Source organism: Arvicanthis niloticus, chromosome 4 (genome assembly GCF_011762505.2).
Source record: "Arvicanthis niloticus isolate mArvNil1 chromosome 4, mArvNil1.pat.X, whole genome shotgun sequence".
Lineage (NCBI taxonomy): Eukaryota > Metazoa > Chordata > Mammalia > Rodentia > Muridae > Arvicanthis > Arvicanthis niloticus.
In genome coordinates, this window is record NC_047661.1 from 8,746,136 (window position 1) to 8,764,915 (window position 18,780).

The 18,780-nt window shown below is 40.0% G+C and overlaps 1 protein-coding gene across 4 annotated transcripts in view; it reads left to right on the forward strand.

Annotated features, from left to right (window-relative positions):
* Positions 1-18,780, forward strand: part of Tbl1xr1 (TBL1X/Y related 1) — a 132,597-nt gene that overhangs the window by 79,433 nt on the left and 34,384 nt on the right. For 3 of the 4 annotated variants that reach the window (XM_076932189.1, XM_034499999.2, XM_076932188.1), the window contains one exon: positions 16,760-16,862. In XM_076932189.1, the coding sequence (XP_076788304.1) occupies positions 16,805-16,862 (58 nt within the window). In that variant the 5' untranslated portion in view covers positions 16,760-16,804. Of the gene's footprint in view, positions 1-10,776; positions 10,889-16,759; positions 16,863-18,780 lie in introns of those variants that run through there. The other variant, XM_076932190.1, reaches the window with a different exon arrangement.

Genomic DNA, 18,780 nt, shown 5'->3' on the forward strand with positions numbered 1-18,780 from the left:
GAACATAACTTTGATAATATGCTGATATTATCTAGGTCTTCAATCTAGGTAGCCAGCAGACGGTCAGTGAAGTAAGTGTTTGCTGTACAACTATGTGGTTGTGGGTTTGGATCACAGAAACCACACATGGTCATGGGTACACATTTATAACCTCAATACTAAGATGATAGAGACTGGCAAATCCTGGGGTCTCAGTGGCCAGTCATTTTAGTCAAATTGTTGAGCTTTTAGTGAGAGACTATCTCAAAAAACAAGCTGGAGAGAAAGCAATTGAGGAAAGCTACAATCATGGACCCCTGGCATACATACCTACATGATGTACATACATATGAACACGTATGTGTGTGCCACACACAAGTCTGCATTTAGACTTTAGGTGACAGTTTGTTACTGAGTTGCTGAGTTAATAATAATAATAATAATAATAATAATAATGTAAATAATCACAGTTGTTGTGCACTTGTGTGGCTTCTTTAGAGAGCTGAGACTGAGAGACACACTGCCACTAAAATCATGCATTGCAGTGATGTCCAACTTTATTTGTTGAAAGTGAGGGGGTTCTCATATGCTGTTAACTATCTTTGCATTTGCCTTGTAGCTAAGGATGGCCTTGAACTTGTCATCTTGCATTCATTTCGTGGTGCAGTAAGCACCATGCCTGACTGCAAACTTCAGCTCAAGAGTGCTCAGGTTTCTGTTCCTTTCACCCTTTTGTCTTTCTCACCTAATAAATATATTGCAATAACTAGTATAAAGCATATCCCTCCAGTGCTTGTAACTGTTAGAGCAGCACCACCTTGTGCTGGGCTGAAGCAATCTTGTTCATTCAGACTGTCTATATCTAAGACAAGCATTTTAGTCTTTAGACTTTGGAAATATAGTTTTAAAAAAAAATGTGTGCTTACTCGTGCAATAGGAGGCATGGGGATGAGATTATAGTGTAGGGCAGAGCACATGTCTAGCATGGATGAGGCCCTGGGATTTGTTCTTCACTGTCTTAAAGTTTCATTGCTATAAAGAGACACCGTGACCAAGATAACTCTTATAAAAGAAAATATTGAATTGGGACTGGCTTACCATTTCAGAGGTTCAGTCTATTATCATCATGGTGGGAAGCATGGCAGCATACGGTACTGGAGGAGCCAATAGTTCTACATCTTGACCCAATGGCAACAGTAGGAGACTCCGTTCTGCTGGCAGCTAGGAAGGCACAGGACCTTAAAACCCACCCCCACAGTGACATACTTCCTCCACACAAAGGCCACAACTCCTAATAGTGCCACTTCCCATGAGCCAAGCATATATAAACTACTGTACCCACCAACCCCCTAAAGTAGGAACTTTAGCCAGGAGCAATCAAATGGGTGTGCCAGTTCACATATCAACTACTTACTTAAATGCCCAAACCTTACCTGTGTGGTGATGTTTATTTATATGGGTGACTCTTGTCTGCTGGTGTTTGTGTATGAGTGACTTCTTCCAGGACAGTGTGACCTAAGGGAGATTAATTTGTACAGAGGTGCCTGTACAGTATTGTTCTATGTTTCAGTGTGTTCATTTCTACTATTAAATGTCTTGGGCTGAGAGGATGACTCAATCGAGAACCTGAGTTTGCAACCAAGAACTCATAGGAAAATCCCACTGCTCCTAGAATGAGATGGAAGAAGAGACAGACGATGCCCTGGAAACTCATGGACCATTTATCCTGGCATGCGCAGCAGCCAACAACAAAAAACACTTGTCTGAAAGAAGGTGTAAGGAGAGGACACACACACACACACACACACACACACACACCAGATAATATCTTAATGCTTAAGTCTCTGTGGGAAGACAGATGGAAAAAATGACAAAGTGGCTCTTGATGAACTGGAGCCCTAATAATGACCATTGCATGTGATGGCATTTAATCAGCTTGCTACATCGGTTAGTCATAATCTCAAAAGTACAATTGAAAATATAATCAGCATAAATGATTATAATCTTTGGAACTTTTGTTCCAAAGCTTTTGATCCTAGGACCACTGTTTCATTTCCACCATGATGGCTTTATTTTACTCTTGTTTTTTTTTAAGTGGAAAAATTCTGTTAGTGATTCTAAATATTACTTTAGATACTATATCTTGCCAGGCTAAAGTATTCTGATGACTAAAATGTGAATTGTGTATATGCTAAGTTATTTTAAAATCACTTTAGGTAATTTGCATTAAAATGAGCTTGAAAGCTATTCTTTTAACAAGTTTGATTAGCATAAATTAATTGTTTAAAATAACTGGTCTGGTTGCAATGCTTTTGTTCTCCTCTGAGTATCTAATAGGTATACCATAACTATAGTCTCCTCAGCCCCCACCACACAGCCTCCCCTGCTAACAAGTCCTTGTAATTTGAATGCTTGATTATGTCCATGTCTGCTAGAAGATGACCTGGGCGAGTTGTGATAGATTCCTGCTATACAGTTAAGCCTGGTAGTTCTCATGCTCACAGCGTTCTCAGTTCATCAGTGTGAACACAAGAATGGCAGATGGCTTGTCTTCAGTTTCAACCATAGTTAAGTATGTTGGACACTGGACTGTAGGTTGCATTTGAGCAGTCAGTTAGAGTCAGGAAACAAGGTGGAAAACCCTGACGGCTGGAATTCTCACAGGATCTTGCTGGTCATCTGCTTATAGATGTGTAAATTCTTTGAGTAGAAAACAAACATTAAGATGTGTGCACCAATCAAAGGAGGAAGAAAGTAATGAAAAAAGAGCGGGAAGGTTTCTTAATTTAGCCTTGTCAAAAAGGAAAGCCAGATCCTGTTTTTTGAGATTTAGCCAGAAAAATAAAATTATGCATAGGAAAATAGCATCATTAACAGTGAAATGTCAGAGGCATAGTTAATTTATCACATATTAAAATAAAATAAACAGTTACTTAATTTATCATCTTCCTTGTCATTTCTTCAGTATCTGAGTTGGTGACTGTTTTAAGTACGTAGTACTAGCTCTCAAACATGGCATGTTGGCAGTACATGTCTGACTGGCATTTAGGCCATGGTTATGGAATGAGTGTTCTTACTACATGATGGTGGTGCTGTCCTTGACACTCAGCAGTTATCCTGCCTACTATCTGCAGTTAAACACTGCCACTAACAGAGCGCCCTCTTTGACTGCTTCTTAGCTAACAACTCAGGATCTCTGTGGGATGACAGTAGCTTTCTTGGTCCCTCATTCCAAGACCCCCAGGATTGCCTTCCACATGGACATAGTGTGTTTTCTCTATGTACATATAGCTTGGATCACATGTATTAACGAAAAGAAAGGTCAGCAGTGAGGGAAATGGAGATTATTTTCCACCATGGGGAAGTTTTAAGCCAGGTTTAATGTGTGTACCTCAAGTAGGGAAATGGGGAAAAGAGTGGTGTTGTGTCTTAATTCATTGCCCTCATTTTTCACACAAACTGTGATGGAGGTAGAGCTCTCCTGATTGACTCAGGAATTGCATCACACCATTCAGCGTGATGTTTCTTGGTTTTTGAGACAGGGTTTCACCATGTAGCTATGGCTATCCTGTAACTCACTATGTAGACCAGGCTGGGCTTGAGCTCACAAAGACCCACCTGCCTGTGCCTCCCAAGTGCTGGGATTAAAGGCTTGTGCCACCACTGCTACTACAGCCTGATATCTTACTTGATTGAAATAATTAACATCACACACAGAGTGAGCTTTTAAACAAATTAAAATTTAAAAAACTAAATGAGCACACAAAATGTTTTTTTTTCCTTTGTACATTAGCTGCCTCTTATCAATCTCAAGTTGTTTTCTAATTTTAATCAACTATATTGTATATTGGCAAATTAAGGTCATTACAAATATTTTGGGTACTAGCTGAGGGTGTAATATTCAGTAGTATGATACCTACCTTGACTAGGTGGGGTTCAGAGACAGCTCCCTGCACTGCCACACTGCATGCTGCCCACAGATCTTCAATATTGGTTACTTTAAAGGTTTTATTTTGGGCACTACAGCTTCTTAAATTTGATCACTGTTATTTAAGGAAAACTCTGAGTAAGGCAGTTGCTTATTCTCCAGCTCCTTTGGTCTGACCAGGCACCATAGCTGTGGCAGGAAATATGGATAAGGTCATGAACTTAACTGCATAAATTGAATTAAAAGCAAATACAAGAGTTTGGCCAAGGTCTGAGAAGAAATAAGAGCAGTTTGTGTGAGTGAAATACCAAAAAGCCAAGAATTATTAGCCAAAAATACAGCATGCTTGGCAGCAAAACAGCCTGTGGGCACAGGGAGGAGATTGTATTTATGTTGCAAGTTGCATTGTTTGTTTTTCTACATTGATGCTCACTCAGCCTCAAGTTGGCTCATGTGCCCCCTTAGTAGAACCTTACCAGCCTAGGGTGGCTTTGCCTGCTTTCTGATTTGGCAGCCCTACAGTGTCATGTGGTCTTTGAGGTCCCTGAAGGACTGTTACAAGTTCTTGAGTGAGCTCACATATGTTCGCTTGGGTTCGTCCCACATGAATTGATACTTGTGAATGAAAGGGAGGGGTTCTAAAGCAGCTCATTGTGTTACGGAGGCTGAGAGGTCTGACATGCCATTTGCAAGTGGCAGAACAAGAAAGAACTTCCAGAGCCTCAGAATCAGGTGGTTGATGTGTGTGTAGGTGGAGGCCTAAGTAAGACAAGAGAGCCTGGGGAGCTGTGTAGGCCTGCAGTTGAGCTGGGCTCCAGAGGCCTACATGGGAGGGAAGAGCTATGCTGAAGGGGAGAGGCAGCACACGCCACACATTCGCTGTGGTTTGGGTAGCAGATGAAAGTGGATCATATGTATAGTCCACAGTGCCAAGCTCTTCTAGAAACACCTTGGGTAAATGTGTCTCAATTGGTGTTCCCTTGATGATGGCCTGTTCTGTGAACTGCCATACTTGTATTTCCATCCTTGTTCCCTTAAACTTCCTATATGTCGCCATCAGGTGTTTTGTGGAATGTGTTGCCTGACGGGACTTGAGATTTTAACTCGTTATTGAATGATTTTCTCAAGTAGCTGGCTATTAACTCATAATCTTCCTGCCTTGGCCTGGGATTCCAGTGCTGGTGTTTGTTTGTAACTCATTCTAAACTCAAGCTCACTGTGTAGCTAGTGCTACTGAAGACTACTTTCCAAGTGCTGGAATCAGAGTTTTTGTGTCAGTGAAATAGGCAACCCTTACATTTTACTGTATACTAAAGCATTGATGCTAAACAATAAATATTGCTTTAACTTTTTGAATGGGTTTTATGTCACAGGGTCCCAAAGGACAAATTTTTACAAGACAAATTTATAAATGCATTAAAGTTTTGGCATTCATTGCCTGTCTACATTCATTTGTAAAACTTAACTGGTCTGTATACAAGTTAACAGTTGAGATTGAGATAAAGTGTGAGAAGACAGACATGTAGATATATGTCATGGCGATTTTCCTGGAAAGAGGTCTAAAGAAAGATCAGGTACAGATAATGCTCTATTTTGATGAAGGCAAATTGAATCATGCAAATACTGTTTGTTTTATCTTACTCTAGAGCAGTGGTTCTCAATCTGTAAGTTGTGACCCCTTTGGCAAACCTCTCTCTCTAATAATATTTACAGTTCATAACCATAGCAAAATCACAGTTATGAAGGAACAATGAAGCAATTTTCTGGTTGGAGTCACCACAACATAAAGAACTGTATTAACGGGTTGCAGCGTTAGGGAAACTGAGAGCCACTGTGGCAGAACATGAGAACTTTGACAATGGTGCCGTGCTGTGTTTAAGCACTCCCCCCTGTAAGGTATGGAGACTGCATTTTTACCTGCTGGACAAGTGAAATGGATGGCACAGTGAGGTTAGGTGACTGTGCTCAATGTTAAAGCTCGTAAAGGGGAACATCGGTTTCCTAACTTAGAACTATTTCTTTGAAGAGTAATGTCGTAATACTTTGGGACACAGAGGAAAGTATCCCATGTCATTCGGTATGATATTTGAGCAAGTATCACAGGGAGAACAACATTTTTACATAGTTGTGAATGGTTTAGAAAGGTTTCTGACCAAGTCGATGGCTGGTTTTAACCAGAATTCAGATGAGGATTACTACTTGATTTTTGTGGCTGAGTTTTCATCGATTTTTGCTTTTAAATTTTTGTTAGGTACTGAAGATCAAAGCCAGACCTTGTTCATGCTAGGGTGGCTGTCTACAAGGTTGCTAAAATTGTTCAAATCCCTTCCACTTACAGTAAGAATCAAGAAATTGATTCATTTGCACTGTAATATTCCTAGAGCTAAATAACCTTTCCTTGATAGTATATCTAAAAGGCCGAGATGCAGCTGAGTGACAGTATACCTGCATATTGTTTAACATTGTTAACACTACTTCTGACATTTCTGGAAAGTAGTGATTTGAGACTTAATTTTCTTCATTTCATATTCTTTAAACATAAGTATTGCCTTTACAGTATACCAATATAGTATAAACCTTATGGTTATATTCCTTTCATTGGTACTGATACTAACTAGTAAGGTGTTACTCTAATCTCTCTTCTGGGGTCTGTTATAAGTATTTTCCATTGATGAAATGAGTCAGTTCAACCCAAATTAAAGTAAAAAAGCAGGTTTACTGGGAAGCTGCTATTGGTTGGGTTCACTGGTCCTAAGGAAAGGTGCCAGGGAAGTTGCAATGGGGAGGGAGACAGACAGAGGGCATGGGAAAGAGAAGATCGTGCACACACATGGAGAAAATGCAGAGTGAGGGAAACAGGAGACCAAAAATGTCTGGACTGTATAGGGAAGAGTTTCATGGGGAGGGAAGATAGAAAGTTCAGAAAAGAGGGCCCAGTGTGCCAACCATGCCCTGTAACAGATAGGGAGGGACTGAGGGATGCTGGGAGAACCTGGAGGATAGGTCCGCTTTGGTATGTAAAATATGTACCTCAGCTGCTTGTGCTGCGTCTGAATCCCAGTCTGAACACTATATCTCTTCATGTTGGAATTTAGTCTCAGTGTGTTGTGCTGGGATGCGAGTCCTTGAGTATGTGATGCATGTAGGTTTCCATATGGTTTTTCTAATATCCTTTAGTGTTATTCTTTTCTCTGTCCTTGTCTCTGCCCTCTCCTCCCTCCCTCCCCCTTATTATTCTTCCTTTTTTATATACCAGTATGGGTAGACCCCAGGACTCTAGAAAGGGACTTTTGGTGGGAAAGGAAAAGAAAGATCTAACAGGAGGAGGCTAGTAGAACACAGGTGGTGTACCGGATATTCTGACAGGCTCTTCCTTGAAGACTACATCTTTTGGTGTCTATATTATTACTGCTGTATATTCTATAGATAGAAGTAGCTTATAGAGGACAGTGCTATGCCATGAGGAGATGAAAATTTTTCAGTATTGTTTATCTTATTGAAAATGCTCCTTTGTCATATATTTAACCTAATTTCTTGTTTTTAAAAAAATTCTAATTAGTAGTAAGCCCGAGTTTTTGTTGCTGGGTAATAATGGCATGTCTTAGTGGCTACTGGGATGAAGGCTCAATTTGCTCAGATGGGGATCATACCTTCATAACCATGTTTTTTGCCAAACCTCTGAGGTGCAGGTGCTGGGTTAGTTCTTATCATGTTAAAAATCTGAACTATTATATTATTATTATTATCTGAACTATTATTACTATCATAGTAAGCTTATTGAGTACTAGTTTAGTAGTTTAAAAGTGTTACTAAAAAGCCCTTTTATGTGGAAACACCATCCCCCTCCTCCCCTCTCAATTCCTCCAGCACTATGAATGGCACCATTTGGGAACAGTCTTGTGAGTTAGCAATCAGCTCACATTGAATGATTAGAGTGAGCTTGCTTGCTTCAGTGTGGACAGAGTTCTGGTAAAACTGGCACGCTAGACAGAGTGGACGCTGGCCATGTACAGATGACACAGAAGCAAGCAGATGCACTGGGCTGAGGAAAGAACCAGATGAGTGTGGTAGCTCCCAAGAGGCCTGCCATTTGCTTGGGCTTTCAGTTGTGGTCAGTAGAGCTGAGATGAGTTCTATGAGCTTGGTTCTAGCCATGTAGAAACTGTGCAGATGGATGCCGACTTGAGTACTTTGTGGTTGAAAAGCTGCTGCTTTTAAATCGGTGTGTTTTGCAGAGATATAAGCATATTTTTATTGTGATAAATTACTCTATTCTTAGAATGCTGCTATGTTTCTGGGGAGTTGGAAAGGACATAGTTCTCAAGTTTACTTACTGGATTAGTCTCTGTACTGGAAAGTTGGTAGTTTAGGCTGGATGGAGGTGGAAGGGGTCCTATCTCTGTTGAGGCTTCCCAGTGGACTACAGTGGTAATGACTTATATACGTATAGGGATTTGAGGAAAGGAGAGCCTTGTTATGTTTGAGTATTTTCTAATTCATCCACATTTTTTATGTCGTTACCTCCAGCAGTGTGCATGTGTAGATTCTACTTTTGACCTTGTTAGACACTTTGGCCCGTTTTCTTGACCTCTTTGCTCACATTGTTAGAGTGTACAGTGGTGGGTATACAGATTGTTAGAGTATACAGTGGTGGGTATACAGATTGTTAGAGTGTACAGTGGTGGGTATACAGATTGTTAGAGTATACAGTGGTGGGTATACAGATTTTTAGAGTGTACAGTGGTGGGTATACAGATTGTTAGAGTGTACAGTGGTGGGTATACAGATTGTTAGAGTGTACAGTGGTGGGTATACAGATTGTTAGAGTGTACAGTGGTGGGTATACAGATTGTTAGAGTATACAGTGGTGGGTATACAGATTGTTAGAGTGTACAGTGGTGGGTATACAGATTGTTAGAGTGTACAGTGGTGGGTATACAGATTGTTAGAGTGTACAGTGGTGGGTATACAGATTGTTAGAGTGTACAGTGGTGGGTATACAGATTGTTAGAGTGTACAGTAGTGGGTATACAGATTGGACCACCTGTAACCTGCTAAACTGGCTGAGAAGAATTTGAGAACTGTTTTGCAGCCAGTATCTTTATTTTTATTTCTGTACCACTACCAGGTGCAGTACGTAGTAAATGTGATTCTGCAGTGCCCAGGCTCTGTTTCTTTGATGCCATATATATTGCAAAGTAAGCTATAGTCCTCTGTAGCCTTGAACAGGATCTCTCTCTGAAGTAAAGCTATGGGAGAGAGCTCAGTTTCAAGTTGCAGCTGCAGTGAAACACTCTTAGTAACTAGATCTCAGCAGCAGAGAAGCTGCTTCTCCACCCAAGCCTGCCTCTCAGTGTAGAGGCTGTTGTGGAATGGGATGCAGCCTAGAATGTCTACAAGGCCTGCTGCTGCTTTCCTCCTCCTCCTCCTCCTCCTCCTCCTCCTCCTCCTCCTCCTCCTCCTCCTCCTCCTCCTCCTCCTCCTCCTCCTCTTCTTCCTCCTCCTCCTCCTCCTCTTCTTCCTCCTCTTCCTCCTCCTCCACCACTACCAGCACTTCCTCCTCCACTTAAATATATACTCTAATTTTGATTTTATTTTATTTATTTATTTATTTATTTATTTTTTGCACGTAGAATAATAGTTTTTAGTGACATTGTTTGATAGAACTGTGGTATAGTGAGGTAGAAGGTGGTGCCTCTGCAGGCCCATGCTGAGACATCCCTTCCCCTGAGATACCAGCCACACAATGGATATAGTATAGAATAGAGTTTATTTAGGGAATGGGGAGGGCACTTGAGAATGGAGTAGAGATGCAGAAAGTGGGGGAGGGAGGAGAGAGAGAAGAGACTGTCTAGGAACATGTGGAAAGAGAGGCAGGAGGGGAATGAAGAGAAGAGACAGAGAGGGTAAGAGAATGAGGAGGGGGCAAACAGCCCCTTTTGTAGTGAGTCAGCCATTCCTGGCTGTTGCCAGGTAACTGTGGGGCAGAGCCTAGAAGTAATGCTAACAGACATTTTTGTGAACATGTCATTGTGATTAGTTCATATTTGCCTCTCTGTTGTTTTCTTTGTTCTTACTTATTTTACAATTTTTGTAAATCAGTCAGTCTGTCTGCCTATCTATCTATCTATCTATCTATCTATCCATCCATCCATCCATCCATCCATCCATGCCAATCTATTCCAATCCAATCTATTCAGTCTAATCTATTCAATCTAATCTAATCTATCCATGACAAAGTGTCTATACAGCTCTGGCTGTCCTGGAACTCTTGTAGATCAAGCTGGCCTTGAATTCATAGAGATCTGTCTGCCTCTCCCACCTGACTGCTAGGATTAAGGATTCATACTACCACAACTGCCTCAAATTTACTTATTTTTATTTAACAAGTATTAGTGTTTTGCCTGCATGTATATATGTGCTCTGTGTGCATACTTGGTACCTAAAGAGTTCACAAGAGGGTGCTAGATCCCCTGGGACTGGAGTTACGGATGGTTGTAAGTTGCCATATATAGAGATGCTTGGAACTGAACCCTGGTCCTCTGTAAGAATAAGAAAAGTGCTGAGTCATCTCATTCATGTCTCTATATTTAATGTTAATGGGTCTCTATGGGATAGAACAATGACAGGAATACATGCAGACAAAAATAATGTGTGGTATGTACTATTGGTATTTACTGCATCAGATACTAAAAGTGTAAAAATTTATAATTCACATTTTAACATAACTTCATGCATAACATAGTAACACAGATCATGTGTTTTATGAAATAAAAGTGTTTTCCAAGAAAAGCATTTAGATGACATTGTTTTATGTTTTTGCAAATCCTTTAATCTCTGGCTTGATGCACAGCTGGGTATTCACATCTGCTCTGAATTCGAGTCTGAAGATGGTGCTGCTGCAGTTGAAACATATGGGGAGCCCTGGCTGTGCAGGAGGGCTGGAGTGTTTCCCAATTAAAACCAGAATGTATTTTTGGAGTAAGTTTCATAGTCTTCTTTATTACCAAACTAAAATATCAGCAGATGAACAGTTCTTTTAAGGGTTCACTGTGAGCTGGGTCAGTGAAGGTTTTGCATATGTGTTTGTTGTTGTTATTTTTAATTAAGTGTACATGTGTAGGTATGTGCCTGAAGAGGCCAGAGCATGCCTGCATCTCAAGCTCCTCCCTCATTTGGTGCTGGAACACTGCTCCTGACTCCTGAGCTCTCTGCCCCCTTCTGTAGTTCTTTCATGTTAAAAATATACAGCAGACTTGTCTCAGAGTCACAGAGATAGATCCACCTACCTCTGCCTTTCAGGTTCTGGATTAATGTCTGCCGCTATGCCTGGCCCTTTCTCAGCACATTCTCCATTCCTATGTAATTGTGTAAGTTTTGTGCTGGCCATTTGAAAAAGAGTTTCTAAGTTAAGAAAACTTTTCCCAAGCTTGTGATACAATATTAAAATATCAGAACCATTAATTAATTCACCATTTTTTTCATTATCATTAGGTGCTGGGACATTAACAACTTATAACAGTGTTTCTAAAAATCATAAGATTTTTTTTAATTGAAAAGTTTAAATTTAATCTTTGCCAACAAATTTTTGTATTTATTTGGAAGTGAAAGTTTTACCTTTTTCATTTGTAAGAAATATTCATGGGATGCCAACTGAGAATCCATTTTGCTATTTGAAGTGCAAGTTAGCTCCAGAAGCCAAGGCCTGTGTGAGCTTGATGCTCTGTGAACTGGGTATTAAAGGACATACTGACTTTAAGATACTGATAAAACTAACTCTTAAGGGGGAGCTTTTCATTTGGTTTTGTTGTTGTGCATAGTGATGAAAAATTCCTAACATGGTGTTCGTATCTGTGAGATGGGAAGCACATCTTTGCTAGCTAGATATGTGCAAACGTTAACTCTGTTAGAGAAGGGAATACGGTATAAGACTGGGTGAAAGAAAGCTTGCCCCCACAGCGCCATAAAACCCTGTAGACCTTCTCTAGAGACGCAGTACTACCCTGAGTTTTAAAGCTGATCACCTTTTGCTATGCCCACAAGTGTATTTATTATACCTGACTTGAAGCTCTGAGTACCTGGGCCACCTTAACAATGAAACATATTTTCTGTCAAGTGGAGAGGATGCATCTTTCTACACAATACCTGCTTCTCATTGCAACTAGAGATTGTATAGCTTTACTGGCAAGACACTACAAAGGTCTGAACCCTGTTTGGCCTCAGGTGGGTGTGAAAGAGTTCTTTGCTTAGTGTATTTGCCTTGGTTCCTCTGTGGGGTTTTTGGTTTGTTTTGTTTTGTTGTTTGCCTGCTTGCCTTTTGGTGCAGAAAACCTTGGAAGCGCTGTCACCCACCCTCTTGCTTTTCCCCAGTTTTCAAGGTGGGTGGATTGTTGGTTCCTGAGTACTGAATGCAGCTTATGCTCACCCTTTGCTCTTGACCTTTAACGGGCACTCGTCGTCCATTAGGCCACTGATGATTCGAAGGTTTTCTTCTGTTTTGAGATACTACACTGGGAACTTAGTCTCTGTTGACCCCCTGTTTGCTACAGGTCCATCTGGTACACATTCGACTCTTGCTCTTCTAAAGAATTCTAAATACATCAATATGTGAACACCTTTCTCACCTTACTGAAGGCTCAGTGGTCTTAGTTTACTTATACACCTCCTTACTCTGGAGCTGTTTTCATAAGCATCATTATAATGTCGTGTTCTTCCACCTTGGCTCCGCATGGTTTTCTCGATCATAGTACCTGAATTTTGAGCAGAGAGCTTAATCAGTTCTGGTGGTTAGCCAACTTTTGGAAAGCATGGACTGTTTAGTCTTGTATTCTCATAGGACTGAAGTTGCAATGATAGATTAGATTGATTTAATTTGAGAAGATTGTGCTACCTTTTCTATGCTAGTAGAAGAGTGTAGCTTTTTGGTTTGATTTCCCATATGGACTTTGTCCTATTCTTTCTCAATGAGAAAGTGGTGAGGAAATGTATCATATAACCTGTGCTCTGTCTACTAGATTTCATGTCTCACTCTTCAGTGTCCTGTCTACCTGGTTGAACTATAATTGATTCAGTTTTCAACACATAGTTAATGAATTCTGTATACTCTCCATTTTCAAAGGATCTTAGATACTTCTGTAAACTGTCACTCTTTTGAATGTTTAGAATGTTTTATAAATTGAAGACAACATCTGAACTATGAAGTGATCCATCACAGGTCTGTTAATGTTAATGAAGTTGACTCTACGTGTAGATTCTGGTTGACTACTAGATTCATTTCTAAGATTCTTTCAAGTGGCTACATTGTGATTCCAATCTAGTGTTCTATAGTATCAAACTGTGGTGACTATCTTGTTTGAAAACAACACAAAATTAACTGTAAATACAGGAAGAAAGTACCCCTTTATGTAAAATGGACATGCTGCCAAGTGTATTCTTTGGAGACTTACCTGAAGATGATCACATGTCAAGAGAGAATGGTGAATTCCATTCATAACTGTTTTCTGCTTTTACTACTTTCTTAGATCCCTTTTTTCTGTTACGTGTGAAGCTCTCGTTGGCTATCTGTACAATAGAGCGCCATATTTAAAGAATTAAATGTGACTTGTAAGAAAACAGGTGATGTAGATTCAGTGATTTTTTATTTTAAAAGGATTTTTTTTTCCACTTTGGTGTGAATTTCATAGAATGAGTCCTAGGATTGAAAATACTATATAAACAGCATTTATCCTTCTCTTAGGAGTGAGGTTTCTCTCTTTTTAAAAGTCTACCCAGATGGCACGGATGTGTTTGTGTGTGAGCTAGGCAGTGTAGCACCCTGTGCATATAGAGGAGGAGCCTCACCTCCTACCTTGTTGTTTGCTGCTGTGTTTTTCTGCCAGCTCCCAAGATGGTCCTGTCTCTGCTCTCTGTCTCATGCTAGGATTGCTGGGGTGAGAAACCCATGCTGTGATTTCCAGCTTTTATGTGGTGCTAGTATCTGGATTCCACTCCTCCTGCTTTTGTGGCTAGTGCTTTGATCAATGAGCTGTCTTTCCAACCTGGGAGTGTGCCAGCAGCCATCCTTAAATCTTATGCACAGAAACCATAGTGTTGACACACACAAAAGTAGGAATATTATTAGCTGTTGCTTAAAGAATTTAATTGATTTGGCCATGCATGGGGTCACACCTTTAATCCCAGGATTTGCACACAGAGGCAAGTGGATCTTTGTGAGTTCAAGGCTAGCCAGAGCTACATAGAGAGACTCTGTGTCAAAAAACTAGAGTTCAAAAAGAATTGATTTGATTTTGATAAAGTGGGTCTTAAATTAATTTTTCATTAGTTAATCAAGCAACCTGGGATATATATTTTATTCAGAGGGTTTCTTCCTGAGATTGTATTAAGATCTTCATATTTTCTTTACTTTACAGTTTACAAATGTGTTTTCATAAGAAGGGTATTATTTAGTCTTTAAATAATAAAAATTCTTTACCTTTTAAGATATGTTTCAGAAGATGTGAAAATGTCTCAAAGCTCTCATTTCTTTAATGTACTTTATACATACAAAATTGTATTACCTTAAACATTTGTAAAGTTTTAATTATTTTTAATGAGATGGGAAATTGAAAGTAGCGTGTTTTTAGTGCTGTTCCAGAGAGGGTTTTACTGGGGAAAAATAGGACGTTGGCTGGCTGGCAGAGGCTGCGAAGTGTTAGTGTTCATCTACCCCTCTTCAGTCATTCCTAAAGGGTATGGAATGTTCAAAGATGGAATCTGGTTCTGAAGGACAGATTCAAGCTCTGAATTCAGCTGTTAAATTTATAGGTATCAAAGAATGATCCCATAGTTTCAGACGTGGCAGTGATGAAGCCACATGTGGTGGCTGACATGTACCTGTAGTACCAAGCCAGTGACTTGGGAAGTAGAAACAAGGTCAGCGTCAGCGAGACAAGCTCAAAAGGTTGTTAATACTTAGGGTACCATGGTGAAGTCTTCCCACTAAAAACAAAACCAAACAATAATGGTTTTACATTTGCTATAGCTACTATAACAAATCCCACTCCCCCCCTCCCCCCCCCCAAACAAAACAAAACAAAAAACCAAAGCCTATTCTCAGGATCCAGGGTGCTGGACATCCAAGTTCAAGGGATTAGGATCACTGTCTTCTGAAGCTCTCTTAGGTGTTAAGGTTGGTGTTTTCTAAAGCTGCTTTGTGCCCATATACCTGTGGGGTATCTCTTAGAAGGGTACATCCCCCACCCCCCACCCCCCACCAAAAAAACCCTCTAAAACCGAAAAGCTTTATTTGAACTTACAGATCTTGAAAGACTGTCTTCAACACAGTCATGTGTGAGGTGGGTCACTTCTTATGCACTAGTACACAGTGCAACAGTCTACTGTTGTTCCTAGTTACGATACTTTGGATGTAGAGTTAAAAGGTGTAACAAACTCACCATGTTAAAGAGGTGCCTGTGCTGCACCTCTTGGCTTCACACAGTCACTTGGCATAGCTCTTAATGAGGTCCTAGTGAGCAGCCTGGTCACAGATGAATGAAGATTGCTTTCCTGGCATTGAGAGCTCACCCTCCTCCCCCCCCACCCCACCCCCACCCCCCAATTCAGGAGTGTGCTAGTAGAAGATGCTCTGTCTATCTAAGTCCTTGTTCGTTAGGGATTACATTGTCTGTGTATGACATGTTCTGTCTGCCTTCGAAGATGTGATAACATCTAAGCCGCTATTGCTCATGTAGATTGGTGACTTGGGTCAAGGTTTGAGATTAGCAGTGAGACCTACTAGTGTGGAGTTTTTCCTACTGATCTCATTTGTCCACTCTGTCCTGTACTTCTGGTAACCATCAGAGATTAGTACTTGAATATTTCTGAGTAGTAGCCCTGTCCATAGGGTGATTTTCTCATTTGTCAGTCTCATATTGAAGTGAGGAACGTAATACTGAAAAAGGAAGGATGTTTCTTTTTTCTTGAAAGGTTTTTTTATTTCTCATTTTGGTTTTCTTTTTAAAAACTATGATGGGGTGGGGTGGGGCTAATATTTAACATACAATAATTACTGTGAAGTGTAAGTTTCAGTGTCCATAAATAAAAGTTTTAGTGGAACACAAGCATGCTCTTTTGTTTGCCTTTATTGTTTTATACCACATGGTAACACTGAATAGTTGTGACAGGCTGTCTGGCTGACAGAACCTCAAGTCTTTACTGGCTCTTAAGAGAAAATTTCCGACCTCTTTTTAAATTATGAAAATAGATTTATGCTAATATATACCTAAGTCTTGTCTTAGTATGTCGCTGGCACTATATCATTCTATCAGTAAGAGAATGTGGCATTATAAGACTGTTCCAGCCTCATGGCTTTATGAATATTCAGATCCTGTGTATATAGGTACACAGACTTGATCCCTGTGTTAGGAGCTGGAGAGATCAGGTCCACTAGGAGTGCAGAGATCACGGAGAGAGCTAGAGGACAGACAGGACTGAGGCTCCTCCCTGCTCAGGCCTTTAAGACTGTGCCTTTTTTCAATAACTGTTACCCTAGAATCTTAAATCTTGCCTTTTTTTTTTTTTTTTTTTTTTTTTAAGTTAAAGAGACTAAAGGGAGTTTTACATTACTTGCAGTGCTAAAGGCCTTTGTGAATCTTTACCTTTTCCACAGGATGTTACCCTATAGAAAAATAGCAGTAGCTATGCTTTGATTGTGTATGTTGTTTTACTACCTATGGAATAACTATGTTAATACTGCAAAGCAGTATTTTTTTTTTTACATCACTTAATAAAATTCAATTTTTTTTTACAACATTGTTTGCATTTTGTTGTAGTGTACTTGTACTGAGAAAATAATGACCTTTGTTTTGTTTTTAGGGTTATGTCCTGTGGTGTGAGCTCATGGTTTAAGTGGGAATAAAGATGAGCATAAGCAGTGATGAGGTCAACTTCTTGGTATATAGGTACTTGCAAGAGTCAGGTGAGTACTGCTGCAGAGTCATGGGCCGCAAATCCTTTCACTAGTCTCCAAATGTAACAGTCCAAACTGATGAGCTTTGTCTGTTTCTTGATGTCTGGATTGCCACTTTAAAACTGTGTTTGCTGCATGGTTTAGCTCTCTGATTCTTTCAAATATGTTGGGATCATCTCGGGCAAATATGTATAACTAGCAGTTTGTCTTTTGATGTTGAGAGGTCATCTTTAATTAGGAAGGTGTTATAACGTGACATTGTTGCATATGTTTAGTAAGGACTCAGAAACATCAGCTTAGTAATGTATATTGCATGTACACAGCTAATTATTACTTCTACTTATGGCAAGAACTGTAAAAGCTAAATTAACAATATTCAGAATATTTTCATAGGTATTAATCCCAGTATATTTATTAAATATATTTTGATCTGAATTCTGATTGATGTATTCAGGTGGTTATTACTATAGGTAATTGAATGTGGTTTGCAATTAATATTGAGATGTTGGTCATATCAGTTTTCTAGATAAAGAGGCCTAATCATAAAATAGAAGTAAGATTGCAAGTCAGACTGTTGCTGGACCAGGCAAAAGGTATACATACCACTATTCCTCTCTGAGTAGCTGGGAAGATATTATGTGATCAGAAAGAGCAGAGAGTAAAAGAACACTCACAGTAACCAACCACGGTGGGAGGGGGCACAGAAAGAGAGAAAGAAGTATTAAATGAGTGGGGGCTGGGTGGGGATACTGAAACTAACCAACCACGGGGGGGGGGGGGGGTTGAAGGCATATGGTGAAGAACAACCACAGGGAGGGAGGCAAGGAGAGACCTCAGAGACAAGGGTAGCCACCCAACAGAGAATCACCTTCTGGGACGCTTTGGAGTTTGTTTATACTGTGAGGGGGAAAGCAGAACAAACAGAGCCCAGAGACTTTTAATATGCTATGATTAATAAAGTCACAGTACAGTAGCCCTGGTGACTGTTCCCAGTATAGCCAGTGAAAGTGTTTACAAGTTATTATGTAACACTTTGCCCAACATGGGAAGGATTGGTTAGGTGGACACCAATAGCTCAAACCACAGTTTTGAAGCTTTTGGACAAATAGGCATCAAGCAGTGTGAAGGACTGGTAGGTGGGGATTTGTTAGGAAGTTTCATGTGGTGTATTAGAAAGACTACTGCTTAGGTCAAACCACTGGGCATTACTGTTTGAGAACATCAGAAACAGCTGAGCACCTTATGCTGTGAGGCCTTATAGTACCTTATAGTGTTTACTGTTTGCTCAGATTCTCCTGGTTCTAAACACTTCTACAAACTGCTGTTTATATCCCTACAAGAAAATAATCAGAAAAGGGGGGAGGCAGCAAAATACCCATCTGTTTAATTTATGAAAGAATATCTGATAATGCGATAATAAAATCTCATAAGGTTACCTGCATTCTTTGTGAAAAATGTGAATTACATACATATTTGGGTGGTGTAGGTTACAGTGGAGATCAAAGGAGAGAAGCTGGCAGTGTGGTGCCACCCATGACCCAGTGCGGAGTCGCAGGGTCAGAGAGTTAGTGTCACCTCCAGCTACAGATGGTTTAAGGTCAGCCTGAGCTATATATAAGATCTTCTCCCATCAAAAGTAAACCTAAAGCAAGAATTGTATTTTTAAAGACCCTGAATAATTAACTCAAGTCACCTTATGTAATCAGTGTGTATTGCATTACCAAATGGGTCTTTTGTTATGTCTCACCATTATATTTTCATCGTACTGCTATTGAAGAATTAGTAAATACCGTGTTTAGAAGTGAAAAGGTATCATTATAAAAACTGTAACTTACTATGACAGGAGAAAATCGGTATACCTGATGGCATTTTAACTGAAAGTATTTATCTTCCTGGTGTATGTTGCCATAAATGTCATCATACCTTC